A 19937-nucleotide genomic window follows, 5' to 3' on the forward strand; every position below is an offset into this window, starting at 1 on the left:
AGACTTGTTCTGTAGCTAATATAGTAACAGTCCTGGAGAATGTCTCCTGAATATTTGAAAAGGATGTCTAATCCATTGGTGCTGGATAGAATGTATTGTCGATGCCTTTTTTTTTTTTGAAAGGTCCATTTGGTCCAGAATGCAATGTTTCCCCAATTGCTTGGTCTGGTGATGGCCCTTGTTGACTGTGGGCATTAAAGAAGCCCCTGCTATTTTTGTAGTACAGTATCTTTCCCTTCAAATCTATTAACATCTTATTAGTATACACAGGGGGCTAGTACTGGGTGCGTTTACATCTACAACTGGTACCATCTGTTGATGAATTGACTTTTTCTTTATAGAATGTTTTGTCTCTTTAAGTTTTTCACTTGGTTTATTTTGACTAAGTATCCCCAACCCTCTGGAATCTCTCCTGCAGGCATAGCTACCGCTTCCAGTCCTTGTATACCTGTAACGGTGATTCTCCAGCAGGTAGCATACAGTTGCGCTTTGATTAAAAAGCCTGTAAGAGAATGATGAGCTCACTGCGTCATTGAGGAACATAATCGGTTTGTACACAAAGCAGCAGCGGTAGTTAAGGACTTGAGGTTACCAGGGCTCGCTTGTTTTCTGACTTGAGGGTTCTATTTCAGTATCTTCCGCTTGTTGCCTTCCTTTGTGGTCTAGTGGTTTTCTCTTGTGGTGGCTCTGAATCCCCATTCACGATTTGCGCGTCTACAGGTTATGTAACCACACCCGTATAATTGACCTGGTACTGATGTGAGGCTCATAGTGGGGGAGAGGGGAGGGGGGGCACCAAGGAGAAGGTCAAAGGAACCATTTAAGGAGGGCAGAACTGTGCTTGAAGAGGAGCCGAGGTTTTCCCAGAAGATCTGAGGTTCAGAGCTACTGTCTGTAGCCATCCCTAGATGCATCACAGCACGAGAAACCCCATGGACCTGGCACACTGTATTGTCCGTCCATCTTCCTGGCTTAAGAGACCTACAAGTCATAGTGAATTTTTCAGCACATTTTCCTTTTTTCCCCTCCCGTGTGGGCATTTTTTTTTCAAGCGCTCACAGCATGTATCTATTAATACATTCTATGTTCATACTAACTGCCTAAGTTGTCAAGTGGAAATCTCACTGTTGCTCAGACCTGAAGATGAGATCACACAAGCTCAGAGATCCTGGTGAAACGCAGCTGCCGAAGCCATGGCGGGAGGTGTACAGTCGTCTTCAGACGTCACGCTGTGGAGGGAGGGATCTGCTGAGAATGTGGCCTTGCGGACTGAGCCTACACTTTCCCTTTTCTTGTCAGTATCATGGGCTGCTATTCTCCCTTGGGCATTGCTGTGACTATTACTGGTAACACAAAGTTGTCCAACGAGAGACACAGCCCTGTCTTAAATGTGAATCTAAAACTCAAGCTCTTCTCTTAATATTTAATCTAAATCTCCAGCTTGAACTCGAAGATTGAACATTTGAAGGCAACGTCTTTTCCTGTGTTTCATTATATGAAACTCTCTCCTCCCTAACTTAGAAAATTGGATCACAACAGAAGCCTCTGCCCGGCTGCTGCCACCACTGAGTCCAAGTCTTAGGCTATGCTAACACACAGGTCCTATGACAGCCGTGACAGGAATCACTGCTGGACTCTCTGGGGAACAAATGACTGGTTTTGGGCACTGAGTTAGGAAACATGCTTCTTTTCCCTACTGTTATTTCTGGGCCAGTGGGAAGATGGGGTGAGGTGTGAGGGAACCATACCTCCCTCAGTAAACTCACAGTGAACACTGGAAATAAGGGGAAAAAACAAAACAAACAAAACCCTCAGACATTTATTTGTTCTATCGTGTCTCTCAAATGCTCACACTTAACATCAGTAACTACCGAGCACTGGATGGGGACTGAGCACCAGCATCTGGATTCTCGGTCAGCACTGTGGTCTGGGAGCCAGCATGCAGATTCTCAGTCAGCCTGTGGATTCTCGGTCAGCTCTGTGGACTGAGCACCAGCACTCGGATTCTCAGTCAATGCTGTTAATTAAAATGCACATTGCTTGACTCATGGTCAAGCACACTCTCTCCTTCTGGCTTTTCCAGGACTCTGGTCCTCTATCTGGAATGTCTACAAAACCAACCTTGGGCTTCTCATTTATCCTTCTTGACTTTTTCACTGGCTGCCACAAACTCCAGCTCCTAATTGCTGCTGTATTCTGAGAAATTTCCTCAAAATCTGTCCTTTAGTTTACCATTTCTTCTGGGAGGCACTGACTGGCCAGGCTTTCCTGCAGGGTACAGCACTTGAATGCCAGTTTTGTGACCTGGGTTCTGATTTCTGTTTTGAACCTCTGGACATTTTAAAAGAGCCATTCTTGTAACCCTTCAAAACTAAACATTTAACAGGTCTTAAGTCTACGTTGTCAAGAGATCTTGCTAATTTTAAAAGTAAAAGTACTTCCAGGTTATCTAATAAAAGCCGTCGTGCGGGCCTGGGGAGATGGATGACTTTCAGTGCTTCAGAGTTTGTACTGTCCCTGTGGAGAAGCTGTGTTTGGTGGCCAGCGGCATGCTGGGTAACTGGTTTGCAGCCACTTGTAACCCCAGCTTCCAAACCTGACATCCCTGGCCTCTCTGGAGCACCCACACTCAAATGTGAGCTACCCTCAGACACACAGACACAAGCACATAAGTAAAAACAAAATTTCTAAAAAGCCATAGCTCCCGAAACAAAAGGTTGACTATCGTATTTTTGCACATAACTTTTATTTCTTGAATAAATGAATATCTGTCAATATGTACATTAACCACAAAGAGCAAATACTAGATTGAGAGCAAAATATTTGGGTTCTAATATGCAAAGCCACTTACCAGCTATGAGGGATCGGGCGAAGAGCTGAACCTGAGGGCAGCTTCCTCAACTGTAAGCTGTACAGACCTGCATGGCAATCACGCAGGCTTATTGCAAGGTTCAAATGCAGGAACGTGTGAAAGTGCCACCAACAGAAGAGGGAGCAGGAGCAGAGCAGACGAAACACGTAACAGCAATTACACTTCAAGCAGAGGAACATGTCACACCCTTGGATTGTACCGATGTAGTCAACAGAAAGCTGCAGAGCAGCGAGCTGGTTGCCGATGAGAACGAGAAGCCATTCTTCAGAGTGGAAAGAAGTCTGCAGTATTTCTGCAGCCTGTCCCCAGTTGAGTCACTCCCCACATTTTATGTCAGAGACCCACCAATAACTCTCTTGAAGAAGATCAAGGGACAGATGTTCCTCGTTTATTTACATGTGAAATGGATTGAATACAGTCACGGTGGTGTAGGGTGCACACCCGACAGTAGCAAGACCTTTCAAGGAACTGAATGTTGAGTACAGACTAGCATGCAAGTATCTATATACACACATGGGTTTCTTCGTTTAGGAAAACAAAACCAAAAAAAGTACAAAACGTATCGGGTGATAAATACAAGATATAAAATGTAACGGAAAACACAAAAACGATAACCAAAATATAGAGCTTTCCCAGAGAACTATAGAGGGATGTGACCAAGAGCACCCGACAGTGCTCTAGTCAGACAGCCTTTGGGAGGGTGCCGAAACGACTCTAGAAGCCTGGTGGCTCATCTACGGCCAGTTGCAGAGTACAGGCTGCTGCATTGCTAAGTCGGTGGTGAGGCTGTGCATCCTGACACTAAGTACCAGAACATTTGGCAGTAGCACCCAGAACAGGAAACACCAACTGTGCAGACAGCAAAAGGTTAAGTCAACCCTGCCTTTTTTGCTTCTGTCGAAAGCCAGAGAGATACTTGATACTCTTGTAGCATGTGTCTCCCGAATAGTTGGTGAGTTCCATGACAAAACCTGACATAGAGAGCTGTAGGTCTAACTATGACTTTCAACTCTGACGACAGAATGGCCTTTTCCTAGCCTGTCTCCTTGTGCCCTGTATGTCAGCCTTGCAAATTCATCCAGAAAAATCGCCAGCTCCACTGTCTCCCCTTTATGGATCCCTTCTTCCTCATTCTCCCAGATGGACCTAAGGATGCCCACACCCCCTACTAGACCCCTGGCCTCTTTTACCCACTGTTGAGAGAGGCAGGGCCTGTAAGGCTGACGCTGTCTGGGATGGCTCAGGCCACGCCCTCACCTGGGTGATATTGTCCTTGAAGCCCTCAGTTGCTAGGAGCAGGCACACCGCGGGTGGTGCTAAGACACTTAAAAATTGCTAGTGTTGTGAGGCCCACAATCACCTACGATTTATGTGACGAGTTCTAAAAATTAAAAACACTAAAAAAGGCATGAGAGCCTGTAATTTTTGAACTCATTCAAATTCGTAACATACAAAATGGTTGGTTTGAATTCGGGAACTGCCCCTGTTACTAAGAACTCCGTTTTAAAGAAACAGTACAAAAAAAGAGAATCCCAGCACACACACACACACAAACAAAAAAAACCTCAAAACATTTTCCACCAAATACTGATACAAACATGTAACAAAGAGTATAAAATGTTATTTAAATATATACAAACTCTTTAAACCTCAAATACTGCCTTAACACTTATGGGAAGGGATACATCTGCAGAGGTGAGAGGGCAGAACAGAGTCTATTGTGACAGCCTAGACAGTACTGGTAACTCTGTTATACTGCAAACTTTTGGTAACAAAAACGTCTTGTTTTTAATTCCTATGTGGATAGGGGTTTTCCTTATGGAAGTTCTGTGGCTATTTTTCAGCTGAACTCATTCTTTTGGATTTGATGAAGGCCATGCCGTGTGTCCTCATGTGTGTGTTTAAGGCAGCTTCCGTTTCAAAAGTCTTGGCGCACACTTTGCACTTCCTGTCTGATGCTGCACCCTCGGCGGCCTCGTCCTCGGGGCTGGGCTTATTCTCTTGCTGGCTGTCTTCCCCAGCCCCATTCTGCTTGGACACGGGCTGAGGTTCCTTCAGCTTGTGCACGATGAAGAGGTGCCTGGACAGGGAGACATGGGACGTGTAGCACAGGCCGCACTCCCGGCACTGGTAGGAGGAGCCGTCTGACTTGTGCTGAGGGATGTGCTCGTGGAACTGCAGCAGGTTCTCGGTGGTGAAGCCACACACAGCACACTTGTGGACCTTAAAGACATTGATTTTCAGTTTCTTCAGTGGCTGAGTGATGGCTCCTCTGGGAGGCCTGAACTCTAAAACCGGCTCCTCCAACTTCCGCTTGGGACTGGGAACCTTTGTTAGGGGGAACCAAGACAAACAAACAAACAAACAAAAAAAAAAGATACAACTGAAGACGGTGGGCTCTATGCCTGACAAGAAAGCAGATACTGGGTGGAGTAGGGTTGGAGGTAACTGTCCCAGTCCTCCGTGCCACATGTCCTCTCTGGAGCTGCATTTTTCCTTTTCCCTAGCTTTCTAAATCCCAAACGCCTCCACTTCTGTATCCTCTGTATATGGCACCACTCTTAAAGCCTGCAGTTGCAGCTACTTCTGCACACAGCTAACTTCCTGTGGGGAAGGCCTGTCCTAATGCCACACCCACCTGACTCTGTCCTGATGAAGTGCACACTCAATGACTGCTGCTAATGTGTCTCTTGAGAAAGTGTGTTAGCCTCTTCTAGACTGATCCTGGCACCAAAGCCAGGAAAAACTGCTATGTGGTGCTTTCTGTAACTCTAACAGCAAGCAGAACACTCAATGCTGTCGCATGGCCTCCGGCATAGACAGGTGACTGAGACTCACTACCCATAAAGAGAAGACTATGACAGCACGGGGGTGGGATCTGATCTTCTACCATTCCAGAGTCACTCTGGACATGGCCACTGCTGACGCAGCCAGTGAGCAGCATCTGCTTAAGACATTTCTTTAACGGGCAATTTCCCTAAGTCAAATGTATAATTTTATCAGTTAGATTAAAAGATCCTTCAAGAGGTTATTTTTCAGGAGGGAGCTGGGAAGGGCTGCAGGGGATTACTGCAGTACTTGACAAGATCTGACTGAAACTATGACTACACAAAATGGCACTGAGAGTGAACAGGGAACGCTCGTCAGCATAGGTGTCAGCAAAAGAGCAGAGCTGAGATGTCTGACCTTGGCATCCTCCTTTATCTCCACCTCCTCTTCCTCCTCCTCTTCCTCCTCCTCCTCGTTGGTGACGTCGTCACTCAGCTCTTTGACGTCAGGGTCCTTGATCCCGTGCATCAGCTGTATGTGCTTTTCCAGCATCAGCCGCTTGGTGAAGGTCCGCCGGGAATCTGGGCAGTGCCTGTGGGCACAAGACAGAGGAGAATCATGGCTGCCGAGTGCTGCAGAGGCTCGGGAAGGCAGAGCTGACCCTGGGGCCTCCAGATAGAATAAGCAGCGCTGTGACTCCCACTCCCTTCTGGGAAAAGGTCCTACCCCCTAGGCTTTTGTAAAAGGTACTGGTCAAAAGAGCAGATTTCTGTGTATGTGTGTGCCACATGTGCACAGGTACACAGCCTGGAGCTGCAGTTTCAGGTGGCCGTACAGAGGACCAGAGCTCTTAGCGGCTTCGTCATCTCCCCAGCCCTCCGTAAACTTTTGTGCACAGGAACAGCCTACCTTGGTTTGACTGTCTAGGTTTGGCTAAACCATTGTTTAATTTGCAATTCTAGATGGCCTCCATCTTAAAAAAAAATAAAACAAAAGTGGAGAATACTGGATTTTCTGTTGTCTTTACGGTGGTACCAAGCAGCCCTGGGAGTTTACATGAGAGGTGCTTCAGGCTGCAGATGGCCCCCTCTGAACCCCTGTCCCCTCTGCATGTCACAATGAAATGCTAGCCTAGATTTCTCAAAGCACAAATGCAACCTGTGTTTATACCTGGAAATGTTTATTCATTCATGAGATTTAAAACGCAGATATCCATGAGAGGTAAATTACTTACATTTTGTACACTACAAAGATGATTTTCTTTTTCTAGGTTTTAATTTACTATTTTGCCTAGACAGTCCAAAACTAAGCTTTAAACAGGTAAATGGCCATACTGACTATGGATACTCTATGTCAGACGTAAGGGATAGCATTGAGGACACAAGCTGGTACACGCCTGTTCTAAAAGCAGGAAGACAGGACAGAAGGATTATAGTTTGAAACTAACCTGGACTAAAGAGAGAGACTCTTTCTCTAAATGTACCCCCCCCAAAAAAAACCCAACCAAACAAAACCCACTGCACTATGAAAGGTGACAGCATCCCCCATCTTTAGAGCCACATTTGTCCCCTTGAAAAGGCATCTTAGGGATTTCTTAATGACAGTTCCCTAATGCTGGTGACGTCATATTAGAGACCCTCCCTCAGTGGAGTAGCAGCAAATGTTCTCAAGCATAAAGATTTGTTCTCTTTACTTCTGAGTGTGTGTGTGTGTGTGTGTGTGTCCCCAAGAGCTCATGCTTGTGCATACATGGTACATGTGTAGAGCTAGAGACAACCCTGTGGAATCAGCTCTTTCCTTTCACCCTTAAGTGGGCTCTTAATCCCCTCTGGGGATTAAACTTGCATTGTCAGGCTTGTGAAGATTATGAACACGCTGACTCACTGCGGGGCATCATACTGGTTCTCTCCTGGGGTTTGGCTATTAATAAAACAGGAGAAGTAGAAAAGAAAGAAAGAAAGAAAGAAAGAAAGAAAGAAAGAAAGAGAGAGAGAGAGAGAGAGAGAGAGAGAGAGAGAGAGAGAGAGAGAGAGAAACAAAAAAATCAGAAAAAGCAGCAGCTGTCATGGAAGGCCCATGCCAGGCTCTTCCATCTTCTGAGCGCGGACAGCATGTGCCTGGTTCTCTTCCTGTGTAGACACAGACTTTATGGGATGCTGTCATCTCACATATTGCTCCACTTTCATTTCCTACCTAGAAAACTTCCTCTTAACTGCCAAAGGCACGGCAAACCCCATACGTCATCTACGTGCTCACCACGAGGCCCATGGAGCCTGGCTCTGACCACAGTCACTGCGTTCCACACTGGCTCTGTGCTTGCATGCGCTCGTCCTCTCCCTACCTTTCTTCCTCCCCGCCCCCCCCCAATTAGTTTGTTCAATTTATCTTTTATGTGTCATTGCTTTTCAAGCATGTACAGAAGTGCACCAAATGCAAACTTGGTACCTGTGGAGGTCAGGCAAAAGTACTGGATTCCTTGGAACTGAAGTTACAGTGGTTGTAAATTACCATGTAGCATTCCTACATTCTTAGGTGCTAGGAATCGAACTCAAGTCTTCTGCAGGAATAAGTGTTCCTAAATGCTGAACCATCTCTCTAGTCCCTGGTCTTCTTATGAGCAGTGCTTTGTCCTGTCAAGTTACTTCATATGTGTGGATTGAGTGAGTGACACAGATTTCCCACTAATATTAAAACACAGCCTAGTCATCTCATACAAGAGACAATTTATGACTGACGGCTGGTGGGTGACTTTACATTGGTCCCCTCCCTCACATCTGATCCCAGCCAACAGTGAAAGCTTCTAAGTCGGGGGACAGGCTGCAGCCAGATGGCCATGGTCTGGGCAAGAGCCTTCCACCAAGTAGATCAACCCCAAATCTACATGGTCACATGGTCCAATCACTAAATGAGGGCATCTCATCCACTGTGTACCTGGAAAGCCTGCCACACCCTAAGACAACCGTGTGTGTGTGTGTGTGTGTGTGTGTGTGTGTGTGTGTAACCCCACTCTCCTGCTTTACATGTGATGAGGGCAGCAAACACACAGAAGAGGAATTCAGATGAGACACCAGAGCAGAGCAGGAATAAAAAGTAAATGGCAAACCCCGAGAAGCTGTTCAGGCCACAATCCCTTCTGTGTCCATAGCAGACTGTGAGACTTACGAGCAGGCGTAAACCTTCCTGATGCCTTTGTGCTTGATGCGATTGTGGCGGCACAGGCTGTGGGAGGAGCTGAAAGACTTGTCACACTGGCGGCAGGGGTGCTTCTTCATTTGCTGTGCAGGAGAGAAGAGAGGGCTCCTTAAGACTGTGGAGGCAAAAGTCACCTGATCGACTTACGGGTTTTTCACACAGGGTCTCACTATATAGCCCTGGCTGTCTTGGAACTCACTCTGTAGACCAGGCTCAAACTCAAGAGATCCACCTGCCTCTGATTCCCAAGTGCTGGGGCTAAAGGTGGGCACCACTGTGCCTGGATCACCTGATGTATTTAAACTGGCATTTTGCAGTACTGGTTATCAATGCTGGAATGTGGGAATGCTAAGTAACTGTTCTAACACTGAACTATGGCAGTCCTACAACATCGTAAAACTAACACAACTATAAAGTTATAGGGATGGAGAGATGGCTCAGTGATTAAGATCCATTGAGTAGTTAAAGGGACCAGGGTTCAATTCCCAGCACCCACAGGGCAGGTCGCAACTGCCAGGTTCCAGGTAATTGGCCACCCTCTTCCAGCCTCTGTAGTACTGCACACACATGATACACAGACATGCATTCAGGAAAATACTCATACACACATAAACATTAAATAAAATCTCAAATTGCGATACAGTGTAGCAGTGGATCATCTAGGAAGCAGATCATTTTAGGAGGATGGAATTTTTCACGCCCTAAATACTTACAATATTTTATCTAACCCAAATAACCCAGGTATTTGCTATAGAATATAAATATTATTTTCAAGAAAATTACTGCTTTAAAAGTAGGCACCAACTACTTCAACAGTTACCAAGTAAAATCATCACTTGATCTGTTGGGAGCGGGAATTTTGCCTTTTACAATGTGCCGTGTTAAATCACTGGCTGAGTTTAAACACTTAAAACCTTTGCTCTTCAATGATTACTACTCATTCTATGAAGGAAGTTTTCTAGAAGACCCTGTTTTTGTAAGATGCACATGGTTATCTTAGGAACATAGGACTTTGAAGGGCACTTTCAGTAGGCTGCCTTTTAAGAGAGTGTTTACATATGAGCTATCATACTGGATAAAAATACTTTAAAACTACTGGTAAAAAAAACAAAAACAAAAAAAAAAAAAAAACCTCTTTTCATACTTAAGGTTCCAGGCTGGGACTATAGCTCAGTGGTAGAGTGTCTGCCTAGTGCACGAGGCCCCAGTGAAATCCCAAGTCCTACACACAAAAAAGTTTCCCACTTTGGTGAGAGGGACAGTTGTGCCAGTCAGATGTCCCTCTGTACAGGACCCTGGAAGCAAACTGGAGGTTCAGCTTTAAAAGACAGTCTTGGACGTGACATGTATCAAGCAGTCAAAAATCAAACACTGCCATATTATAGGAAGGCTGTCGTTCTCCATGGCTCAGCCTTCATTAAGTCAGGCTGTGTAGAATCAGTTCTTATGTGAGAGACATTTCTATTGACAGTACAAATAATGGAGAGATACTTTCTTAAATGTAATCATCTGATATATATAAACATCAAATCCATTTAACTGGTGAGAGTCTGGCTCTAGAGAACCAACGTAGGGCTGGCACCCTGTGTCTATGATTCACAGCTGTGTAGTTCCCATGCAGATACTTGGCTAATAACAAAGCCACTAGGTCACAAGAGTGCCTTCCTTGTGGAGAGCTGGGGAAACACTGGGAAATTCACCCTATATATCTTTGGTTATATCAGCACAGTGGGAAACAGGTTTGATTTGTTTATGAACTAAGCTAGTTAGCTCAGGCTGCCCCTAAACTCATAGCAATCCTTCTGTTTCAGTCTCCCAAGTGTTGGGGTTAAAAATGTCCACTGCCACACTCAGTTTTCTAAATAAAGCAAAAAGTTTTGGTGGGTGCTAAGAGGAGCTCTGAACCCAGACCAAGGCGAAGGAAAGAATTCTCATCTCCATGTTAACACTAAAAGTATCAATATTTAATGGAGATAGAGAAATGTGGTGGTCTGAATGAGAATGGCCCCCATGCACCATTTTTGGGGATACTTGGTCTCTAATTGGTGGAACTGTTTGGTAAGGACTAGAAGTCATGCCCATCACTGGGGGGTGGGCTTTGAGGTTTCAGGTTCCATTCCCAGTATGCCTTTCTTTGCCCCTATGTATAAATCAAAACGTCAACTCTCAGCTGTTCCTGTTTCCTGCCATCATGGATCCTAGCTAATTCAAACAGTCAACTCTCAGCTGTTCCTGTTTCCTGCCATCATGGATCCTAGCCCTCTGTAACCATGAGCTCAACTACATGCTTTATAGGTTGACTTGGTCCTGGTTGTCACAGCAACAGAAAAGTAACTGACATCTCCTAAGTTTTTTTTCCCCATAATTTGTATTTTCTTTTAAGACAAGCTATGTTGTTTAGGCTGGTCTCAGATGCATGATTCTCCTGCCTCACTCTCCCAAGTTCTAGGATTATAGGCAATTTCTGATTACACAGAGCAAACCATTAGTAATCACAACTCCACTTACAGAGCCACACAAAAGGGAACAAATACCTACTTCAGAAAAACAAGCTTTAAGCACAGAATCATCAACAAATAGTTGTTTCAATAACAATATTTAAAAGGCCAAAAGACTTAATTCCCCTATTAATCTTGTATATGTCAGATCAACTTGAAGTTAAGACACAAGCCCGCTTTCTTTTTCTTTTTTTTTTAAAATAATTTATTTTTTCTCCAATCGTAATTTATTCACACAGGGGTTATAAACACAGAAAGGCAGGATGTGGGGAAGGGGATGACACTGGAGTGTGGGTGTTTAGGGGGAATACAGATATCTTTCAGAACAGGGTATTGGCAGGGGAAGGTTCAGGGGACAGGTCACTATGACTCTGCCTATGACTCACTTGTCCTTATCTAAGTTGGTATTGTCTGCCAAGGCTACCTATTTACAAGGTCTATGACTACTCAGGCTGGTAAATTGTCACAAAAACTGCCTGTTTACAATAGCTTACAGCCATCTGTTTCAATGTTTTTCCATAGAGACCCAAGACTTGGTGTTAGTATACATGTATGACAGGCCTATTGCTGATTTTAGGCCTATGGCTGATTTTAGGCCTTCAGTGTGTAAACAGGGCTGCCCCTGACATCTCCTCCCTTCTCTAAGTATAGAAGGGCTGTGGTGATTCTAATCTTGCGAAGGCAGGGATAGAGGCCTGACTTCCAGTAATTGAAGGGGACCTTGTAATACAAGCCCAGTTTCTAAAAGAAAGATAGCTCTGCCAAACAGCAGACTGAGAGAATGTAACACAGCACTGCAAGAGGACACAGAGACTGAGAAACTGGGTGGCCTGAGACTGGACTTTCTATGGTGATGGGTGGGTTTGATGTTTTATATAAACTTCAAAGACAGCTCTTAATAAGGAAGTGCCAGTGGGGATGCCCTCGGGGGACAGTAGGTAAGAAGTAGCCTTGCTCTGAGTCCATTTTCACAGAGCTAGCAACCTGCCAGGTCAGGAAAACCTAAAACTGAACTGCATTTCAAAATGGCCGACAGGGCTGAGGCTGGAGCTCAGCTGGTAACTGCTAGATCCATGTGCTTGAACTCTCCTTAGCACTACCTTAAGCTGGGTGTGGTGGAACGGGATCCTCCTCTGATCTCTGGAGGCAGCCGCCCCACTACTTCCTGAGGGCTACTCTTGTAACATGTATCGCCATTAGCACGAGTGATGATCAAAATGCCTTTCAAGATTAAATGAAAACCAGGGTTTACAATGTAATGAGAACGGGGCAAGGCCCACGCTCCACCAATGTTCAAGAAGCCTCCTTGACAGCCATCAGGAAACAGCAGCATGCCAACTGATTAAAGGGTGCCCAGCTCTTCCAAGCCATACTGACACATACCTTCAACTCCTTCAGAACGCCTTCCAAGAAGGGAAGCATGCCACAGCAGCAGCCCCTCATAAGGTAACTTCTAAACTCTGAATCTGTCTATTTAGGATCTGGTCCAGGTACATGGTAGGTCTTCCCTGGACACTGCTGACTCCCTACACTTTATTACTGAGAATGTTCGGTTTCCCAAAGGATGCCTGAATGTTCAGACAGTACTAAAACCCGTGTGGGTACTGCTCTTTTCTATACAGGAAGTCGACCTTTGACTTATGGAACCCTCCAGAAGTGGTAAGTGAACTTAATTAACCCCACAAACCCATCACAAGTTGAAAGCTTACAGCAAACCACAGTAAGCTAGGGGCAAGCTGTATGTGTCTTCCTGTATTAAATTTACAAGTTAAGCACAGTAAGAAATGAACTAAATAAACAACAGTCATGTGCGCTCCTGAAAGTTCTGTGAATGTGTCCAGGTCTCAAAGAGCTCACGATCCTTCCCTTTGCATTTAGAGTGTGTTACAGCCTTGCTTTGTCTCATCTGAATGGGCAGCACCCTACCCAAGTGCCGAGACCAGCATTACTAAAACGAGGGTCAGTTAAACATCGGCACTGCGGTGGTCACCAAGGCAGCTAGTGGCATGGAGTGACACATGGTGGGCAGCAGGTACAGAGGGCACACTAGACAGAGGGACCATTCAGCTCCAGGGAGGGACAGGACAAACATTCATCATGCTACTTATGAGCTGTTCACATCTGGAATTTTCCACCTAGTGATTTCATACTGCAGCTGACCACAGGCAACAAGACAGAGAAAGTGAAAGTGTCCTATGGAGATGGGACAGCTACAGATTTTTATAAAGAATCTTAAGATAAGCAAAAGACCTGGGGGGGGTGTTGGAATAAGACCCCTGCTGTGCTCCTTCAGGTTTCTATTTTGTGTGAATACAGTGCACATGCAAAGCAAACCTTTTGTGATCTATTGCCTCAAAAACTGTAAGGTTTCCTGAGGCACAGTTTTACATGGGCGCATTTTATATTCTGTGGTGCTTCCCACTTCTAACCCCGGCACGTGGGAGACAAAACAGGCATTGTGCAAGGCTGCCTCAAAAGGAAAGTTGTGGGCTGCAGCAGTGGCTCGCTCGCTGGTTAGAAATGCTTGCTGTGCTTCCTGTGGACTGCAGTTCAGGTCCCAGGATCCAAATCAGGCAGCTCAGAACTGCCTGCAAATTCAGTTCCAGAGGATCTGATATCCTCTTCCGGCCTCAGTGGGCACATACATACACATATATAAGTTAAAATAAGTATTTAGAAAACATGGATGCAGTTGAGTTAGGCTATGCCAATCGAGATAAAGAACTGGTATGTTACTCTCCGTATTCCCAGGGGCCCTTCGCGTTTAGCCCTGTCCGCAGCCACACCTCTTCTCTAGACCTCTCATTTTGCTTGCGTACCTGTCATGTAAGCAGGCTACCTCACAGCATAACAGGCACCCAGCACAATGCATGGCTAATTCTCCTTTATTTTCCTTTTCATTTCAGAGAAATGTCCAACTCATACAGCAATACCCTAGTTGTATAAATGTCCCATTTATATAAGTGTACCCTAGTTCACTGGCCCACTTATCAGCTGATGGATATCAAGATTGACAGTTTGCAGAAGTTGATGAATAAAGCTACTGAAAACATTAGGTCCAATGCAAAAATGTTTGATTAATAAATATGGTATTTACTTGCAGGTGGATCTTAACCCCTAATGTTTTGGGTTTTGTTAAAGGAGTGCCTGGGTGTTCTTATCCTCCAAAAACTATGGGAACAGAAGCTGCCAGTTACACATCATGGGAGCCTTGTTTTCAGAAATGCTTAGTACACATTAACTATTCCAATAATCTATGTGTGCAATAGAAACGTAATCAGTAAGCCCTACCAAGTAATCACAGAGCGGCAACTGGGATGAGGTGTTGGGCACAGAGCAAACACTGCTTAGTGTTCAGAAGAGATATGAGCATGGCAGACTCCATTATAGAGACTTTGAGACGCTGGGGGAGCTGATACACAGGGAGGCTGGAAAGGCGCTGGGGGAGCTGATACACAGGAGGCTGGAAGGCTTAGACCCTCCAGGCCAGCTGAAGCTCACACCGTCCATCCTTCAATCCCCAAGCGAAACACCCATCCCCAAGATTCTGAGACTCTGTCTCAAAAAATAAATTATTAATTCAAGCGAAAAAAGGAACGAGCCCAGTGGGTAAATGTTTCTGCTGCCAAGCCCAATGGCCTAAGTTTGAAAGGGAGAGAATCAACTACCACAAGATGTCCACTTCCACACCATGGCACACATGAGCACACACACACACACACACACTCTACTAAATGTAAAAATTAAAAACAAATGCTGACTTCAAAATAGAATAACTGCTTCTAACCTCATCCATCGAACAGTGGTCAAGTCTAAAGCTGTATTTCATAACACTTCTTTTCTGAATATAGATATTCATTTTTACCATATTTACAAAATCGAATACTTTTACAATATGTGTTGAGGGAAACTTTTAGAGGATTCACACTGCATAAGCAGGCCAGACTTTATGTTCTATTCACCACTGTATTATTTCAGCTTCCTGATAAGTATAGATAAATATCTCTGTAGTTAACAACTTATTCCTAAACACTGTCTGCAAAGCTTAAAAGCTGTTATAATATCAAGGTTCTTTGTACTCCTTGACAAACATCCTCAGATCCATCAAAACCCATGAGTGCTTGTGTACCCATCTCCAGGATGACCCCTGCTCTCCAGTGCCACCTGTGCTCAGTGCGGTAAGTCTCTGTGAACTGCCGTCAGGTCCTTCATGCAGTTTTCCAGGAGGCGAGGGGAGGGAGAAGGGAGACCACAGAAGAAAGTCCAGGCTCCATGGTGAGGGCTGGAGATTACTGGGCATGTGATAAGACACCTTTTGAAGTCAAGAGTCATGTGGAGAGCTGTCCTCCATGACTCCAAGGAAGAGACACGGGCCCTGGGCTTGGGGAGTGAAGGAGGATGCAAAGATGGCTGGATCTGGCAGAATTCTCAAGAGTGAAGAGCTGCTGGGAGCCTTGGTGGATAAGCTGAATATAGATAACAATGGGGAGGGAATGAGTTAGGTGCCCTTCCATATTCGTTGGCATGGGCACCCAGCAGAAGAGAATCCCTGGTTACTTTCTAGGGAAGGTCTGGAGAAAAGTAGAGTTAGGGACAGGAAGGACTCAAGTTACACTTGAGGATCAGGGTGCAGCTCGGTGGTGGAAGATTTGCCTGCTGTCTTGAAAGGGTTGCGTTTTTAAAAAGTTATATTTTAGGTACACTGTGAAAGGCCCTTGGAAGTCTACACAGTTGTGAAGCAGGTCAACCTAGGGCAAGAGAGCGAGCCGTATCAGAGATCAGACCTAGGATCACTGACTAAGACCCTCCTGTGGGCCTGTGTGATGCATTCATTAGTAAGTAGTGGTGCTTACAGCCTAATAATCTGAGTTCCATTTCCAGAACCTACATGGCGGAAGGAGAGAGCAGACTCTACGCTTGTGCCCACACGTGTGTGCCCCAACACAAAATAAGTGTGTCTTTTAAAAAGAGCACATCGCCATTTAGAACTGGATGGGAAGGACTGTGCAGGTGGTGTCGATAAAGAAGGGAACCAAGAGAAAACAGCATCCTACAAGGCAGACCACTACCTTGGACAAGATATAATCACAAGAAAGCACAGACAAAGTCACTGGAGACCTCCACAGGTCAGCACTGAGGGAATGGAAGGGTCAGGTGGAGGTAGGACAGAGCTGAAGAAGAGACTGACTTTGAGAAGCATAGCTGTAAAGGGATACTGTGTTGAACAAACAAAAATAAGTGAGAAAAAGAGTGGCTTACAAGATGGAAGCACTTCTGCCCAACATCCAAAGAGCAGAATCAAGTACCAGGGGTAACCAACAAGGCCCCGGGAGCAGTCAGCCTGCACCAACCAGGAACAAGGGCAAGACAACCAGAAGGGCCATAACAACCCAGGCCCCAGGCCACTCAGCAGACAATGGTTGGTCCCTGTTGCTCTTCAACATACCTCAACACCTGGCACTCTAGCAACAAGAGTTCCTTCCAGTAATGGGTGTCACACCAGGATCTCAGCCTGTTTCTGACACCCTGCTGAATAACCGCACCCGAGGCTGTGACCAGCTAGCCTCCACTGCAATCCAGGAACCAGCACCAGCACTGTCCTTCCCCTGCACAGTGGATGAGGACACGGTGGCTTGCTATGTACTGGGAGATGGGACTTGCTGAGTGCTAACTCCACCAGCTTGTCCGTGAGGGAGTTCTGCAGAAGGACAGCAATGGCATAACCTGGGTTCATTGAATTTATTCACTGTGAAGCTGGGCATGGGGGGCATACTCGAGAGGCAGAGAGAGGCAGGTGGATCTCTGAGTTCAAGGCCAGTCCACAAAGGAACAGCCAGGGCTCAGAACCCTGTCCAAACTCTGTTCAAGACAGAGATGGAGGGATAAAGAAGCCAAGAAGTTAGGATTTTTTGTTCTGCCGTTACAGTAAGAGATACCATCGCCTGCTTTATGATTTTGCAAATGCCTAGGGAAAGTGGAAGATGCAAAGGGAGTGGGTACGGTTGTAAGGTCCTTGAACGATCTGCAGTGAGGCTGGAGACATGAACACCATCACCCTTGAAACAGAGGGACCAAACATAGGAACTCAGTTCAGGAGCACTTCAGTGGCCATCTCTTCTTACAACAGACAAAGTCCAAGCTTCACATCAGTTACTGGAGACAGTGACACCCTCTTCCTTTGCACATGTTCCCAGAGGCCCGTTCTAAACCTTTCTAGATTAATAGCAATCATCTCTCAGCTGTAGGGTCTTCCAGGTCTATTCTCTTCTCTCCTCTCGGGACTGCACAGCTAAGGGGCAAACCACTGGGTATGTGCAGCTGGGCTCTCCTTTCTGAATACTATGAGCTATGCCCAGCAGCCTTAAAGAGCAAGGCCTTGGGACCTGCCCTTCACGGCCCCACTCTCCCCAGACACACTGTCAGGCACTGCTCGCTGACTGCCATTAGCCTTCTTGTCAGTCTATGCCACATCCACACATTCTCAAAGCTGCTTGATTTACATTCAAGTTCCTCCCACACATTCTTCAAAAATGCTCTGGGAAGCCTTTCTTCTGAGACACTTGCCCTGGAGTTTCCTAACCCTCGACCTGGGTGTAGCCCTCACATCTGCTTCCTTGCACTTAGACACAAGTTCAATCCTTCTCTAAGAATCATTAGGGGTTTTGTTAGGCCTGTCTCTATTAACGTCAGGCTGGTAGTGTAATGTTCACTGTGCTCACAGGGCCTCTACAAGCAAACACCTGGCTGGAATCTGAATTCAAAGTAGCCCTCAGTGAACATTTCCTTTCATTCTGTTTTGTTTGTTTGTTTGTTTTGTTTTGTTTTTTTTTCCGAGACAGGGTTTCTCTTTATAACCCGAGCTGTCCTAGAACTCACTCTGTAGACCAGGCTGGCTTCGAACTCAGAAATCCACCTGCCTCTGCCTCCCAAGTGCTGGGATTAAAGGCGTGCACCACCACTGCCCGGCTCCCTTCATTCTGTCTATGATTCCTCCAAGATGTCTCCCTTCTACAGACTGGTTTCAGTTTTCATGACTTACACCATTCGCAGTGGGAGCTCTGCAATGCGGTAAATGTTTACTAAACAGAAGTGGTACATACAGAAGAGAAATGCTTGCAAATTATACATCCCCATGACACGTGAGCGCCCTGCTTACACAGTTCTAGAATGTATAGATTCTATAAAGGGAAAGAAAAAGAGTGAGCATCCCCGATATGAAAATCAACCAACAAAGTCAGTGTAAATACTCCAAAATAAAATACAGAACAAAATAAAAATCTGATGCCTGAAACATGCTCTGGTCCTCAACATTTTGGATGGCAGATACTCAAGCTATATATAGTATATACTGATAAACCCAGTTGATACTTTTAAGTCTAAAATTTAGTATATTCCTAAAAATGATGTTTTCTATAAAACAGAAAGTTTTTTTAATAAGATAGGCACTGAGATTTACATAAATGATACCTTGGTGGTTATTTTTTTAAATTCACTTGAAATTAATTGTGAGCATACCTAAGCGAGCAAGCACAAGTATTGCTTAGTATTGAGGTTGACATCTGGATACGTGAAAACTCCTTGTTGGGTCCTGCTACATAATGTTAATTCAGTTACAATTAGCAAAAGATGGAAAATGAACCCACTGACGCCAGTCGCCCTTCCTCACTGGGCAGATGACCCTTTCCACAGACAACGAGCATCCTTTCCCTAACATTTCGAGCGTGACCATAAACCCTTAAACCCTTAAACCCTTATAGGGAGACATTAACACCTTGGGAACTAATGTGATCTTTCTGTTCCAATTCCATCATTTCCAAGAGTAGACCAAGATAGTGTGTTTTGTGCACACAGCGTGATCTGCCCACACATGAAAGCTTTGAGAAACATAATTAGAGTGTTAAAATTAATCATATTACCCAGGTCTCTGAAAGCTGAAACTGAGCAGTTCTGGAGAAACCTCTGAGACAGCACAAATTCAGACTGCAGGTTAGCCAAGCTGTCTTGGGTGCATGGGGCTTTTAAGACTATAATGTTCCCGCTGTGACCGCTCAGCTCTGCATTCGGTCTGAGCATAGCTCTGAGACAGGAATGCTGAGTAGGTTTCCACAGATTATTAAAATGTAAAACAAACTTTCCTGCCTCAGACCATGGTCTCGCACTAACAGAGAATACCCTGCAGAAGCAAACCTACAAGGTGGCTAATCGGTCTAGGTATTGTAAGGGGCCAGCAGAAACGAGACTTCAAGTAACCCAGGTTGTGGCTTGCAACACAAGGGGGATGCTTTTTACTGTTTCATGTAATACATTCTAGACTGGTTCCCAGGCTAAGTGTATCTTTGACAGTGACATAGATTATGGAAGTGGCAGCTTCGAAATGGGCCACAAAGAACCCAGAACTATACTAAACTATACTACACACACACACACACACACACACACACACACACACACTAAATAAACATAAAACCCCAGTCTCTTGGTGTCACTGCACAACTATAAAATTGCAATGTGTTATGGTGATAAACACGCACTGACGAAAGGCCAAGTGCAGAGCAGAAAGCACGGAAGCAGGCAGGCCACAGCCACAGCACGGAAGCAGGCAGGCC

General features: G+C 45.3%; 1 protein-coding gene across 2 annotated transcripts in view; it reads right to left on the reverse strand.

The window, feature by feature from the left end:
• Positions 1-2729: 2729 nt before the first annotated feature.
• Positions 2730-19937, reverse strand: part of Znf532 (zinc finger protein 532) — a 113152-nt gene continuing 95944 nt past the window's right edge. The window contains exons 4-6 of one of the 2 annotated variants that reach the window (XM_028774232.1): positions 8804-8916; positions 6059-6233; positions 2730-5200 (exon numbers count right to left, since the gene is read on the reverse strand). In XM_028774232.1, the coding sequence (XP_028630065.1) occupies positions 4706-5200; positions 6059-6233; positions 8804-8916 (783 nt within the window). In that variant the 3' untranslated portion in view covers positions 2730-4705. The remainder of the gene's footprint in view (positions 5201-6058; positions 6234-8803; positions 8917-19937) is intronic. The other variant, XM_028774230.1, reaches the window with a different exon arrangement.

This window comes from Grammomys surdaster, unplaced genomic scaffold, assembly GCF_004785775.1.
Source record: "Grammomys surdaster isolate TR1022 unplaced genomic scaffold, NIH_TR_1.0 239, whole genome shotgun sequence".
NCBI lineage: Eukaryota > Metazoa > Chordata > Mammalia > Rodentia > Muridae > Grammomys > Grammomys surdaster.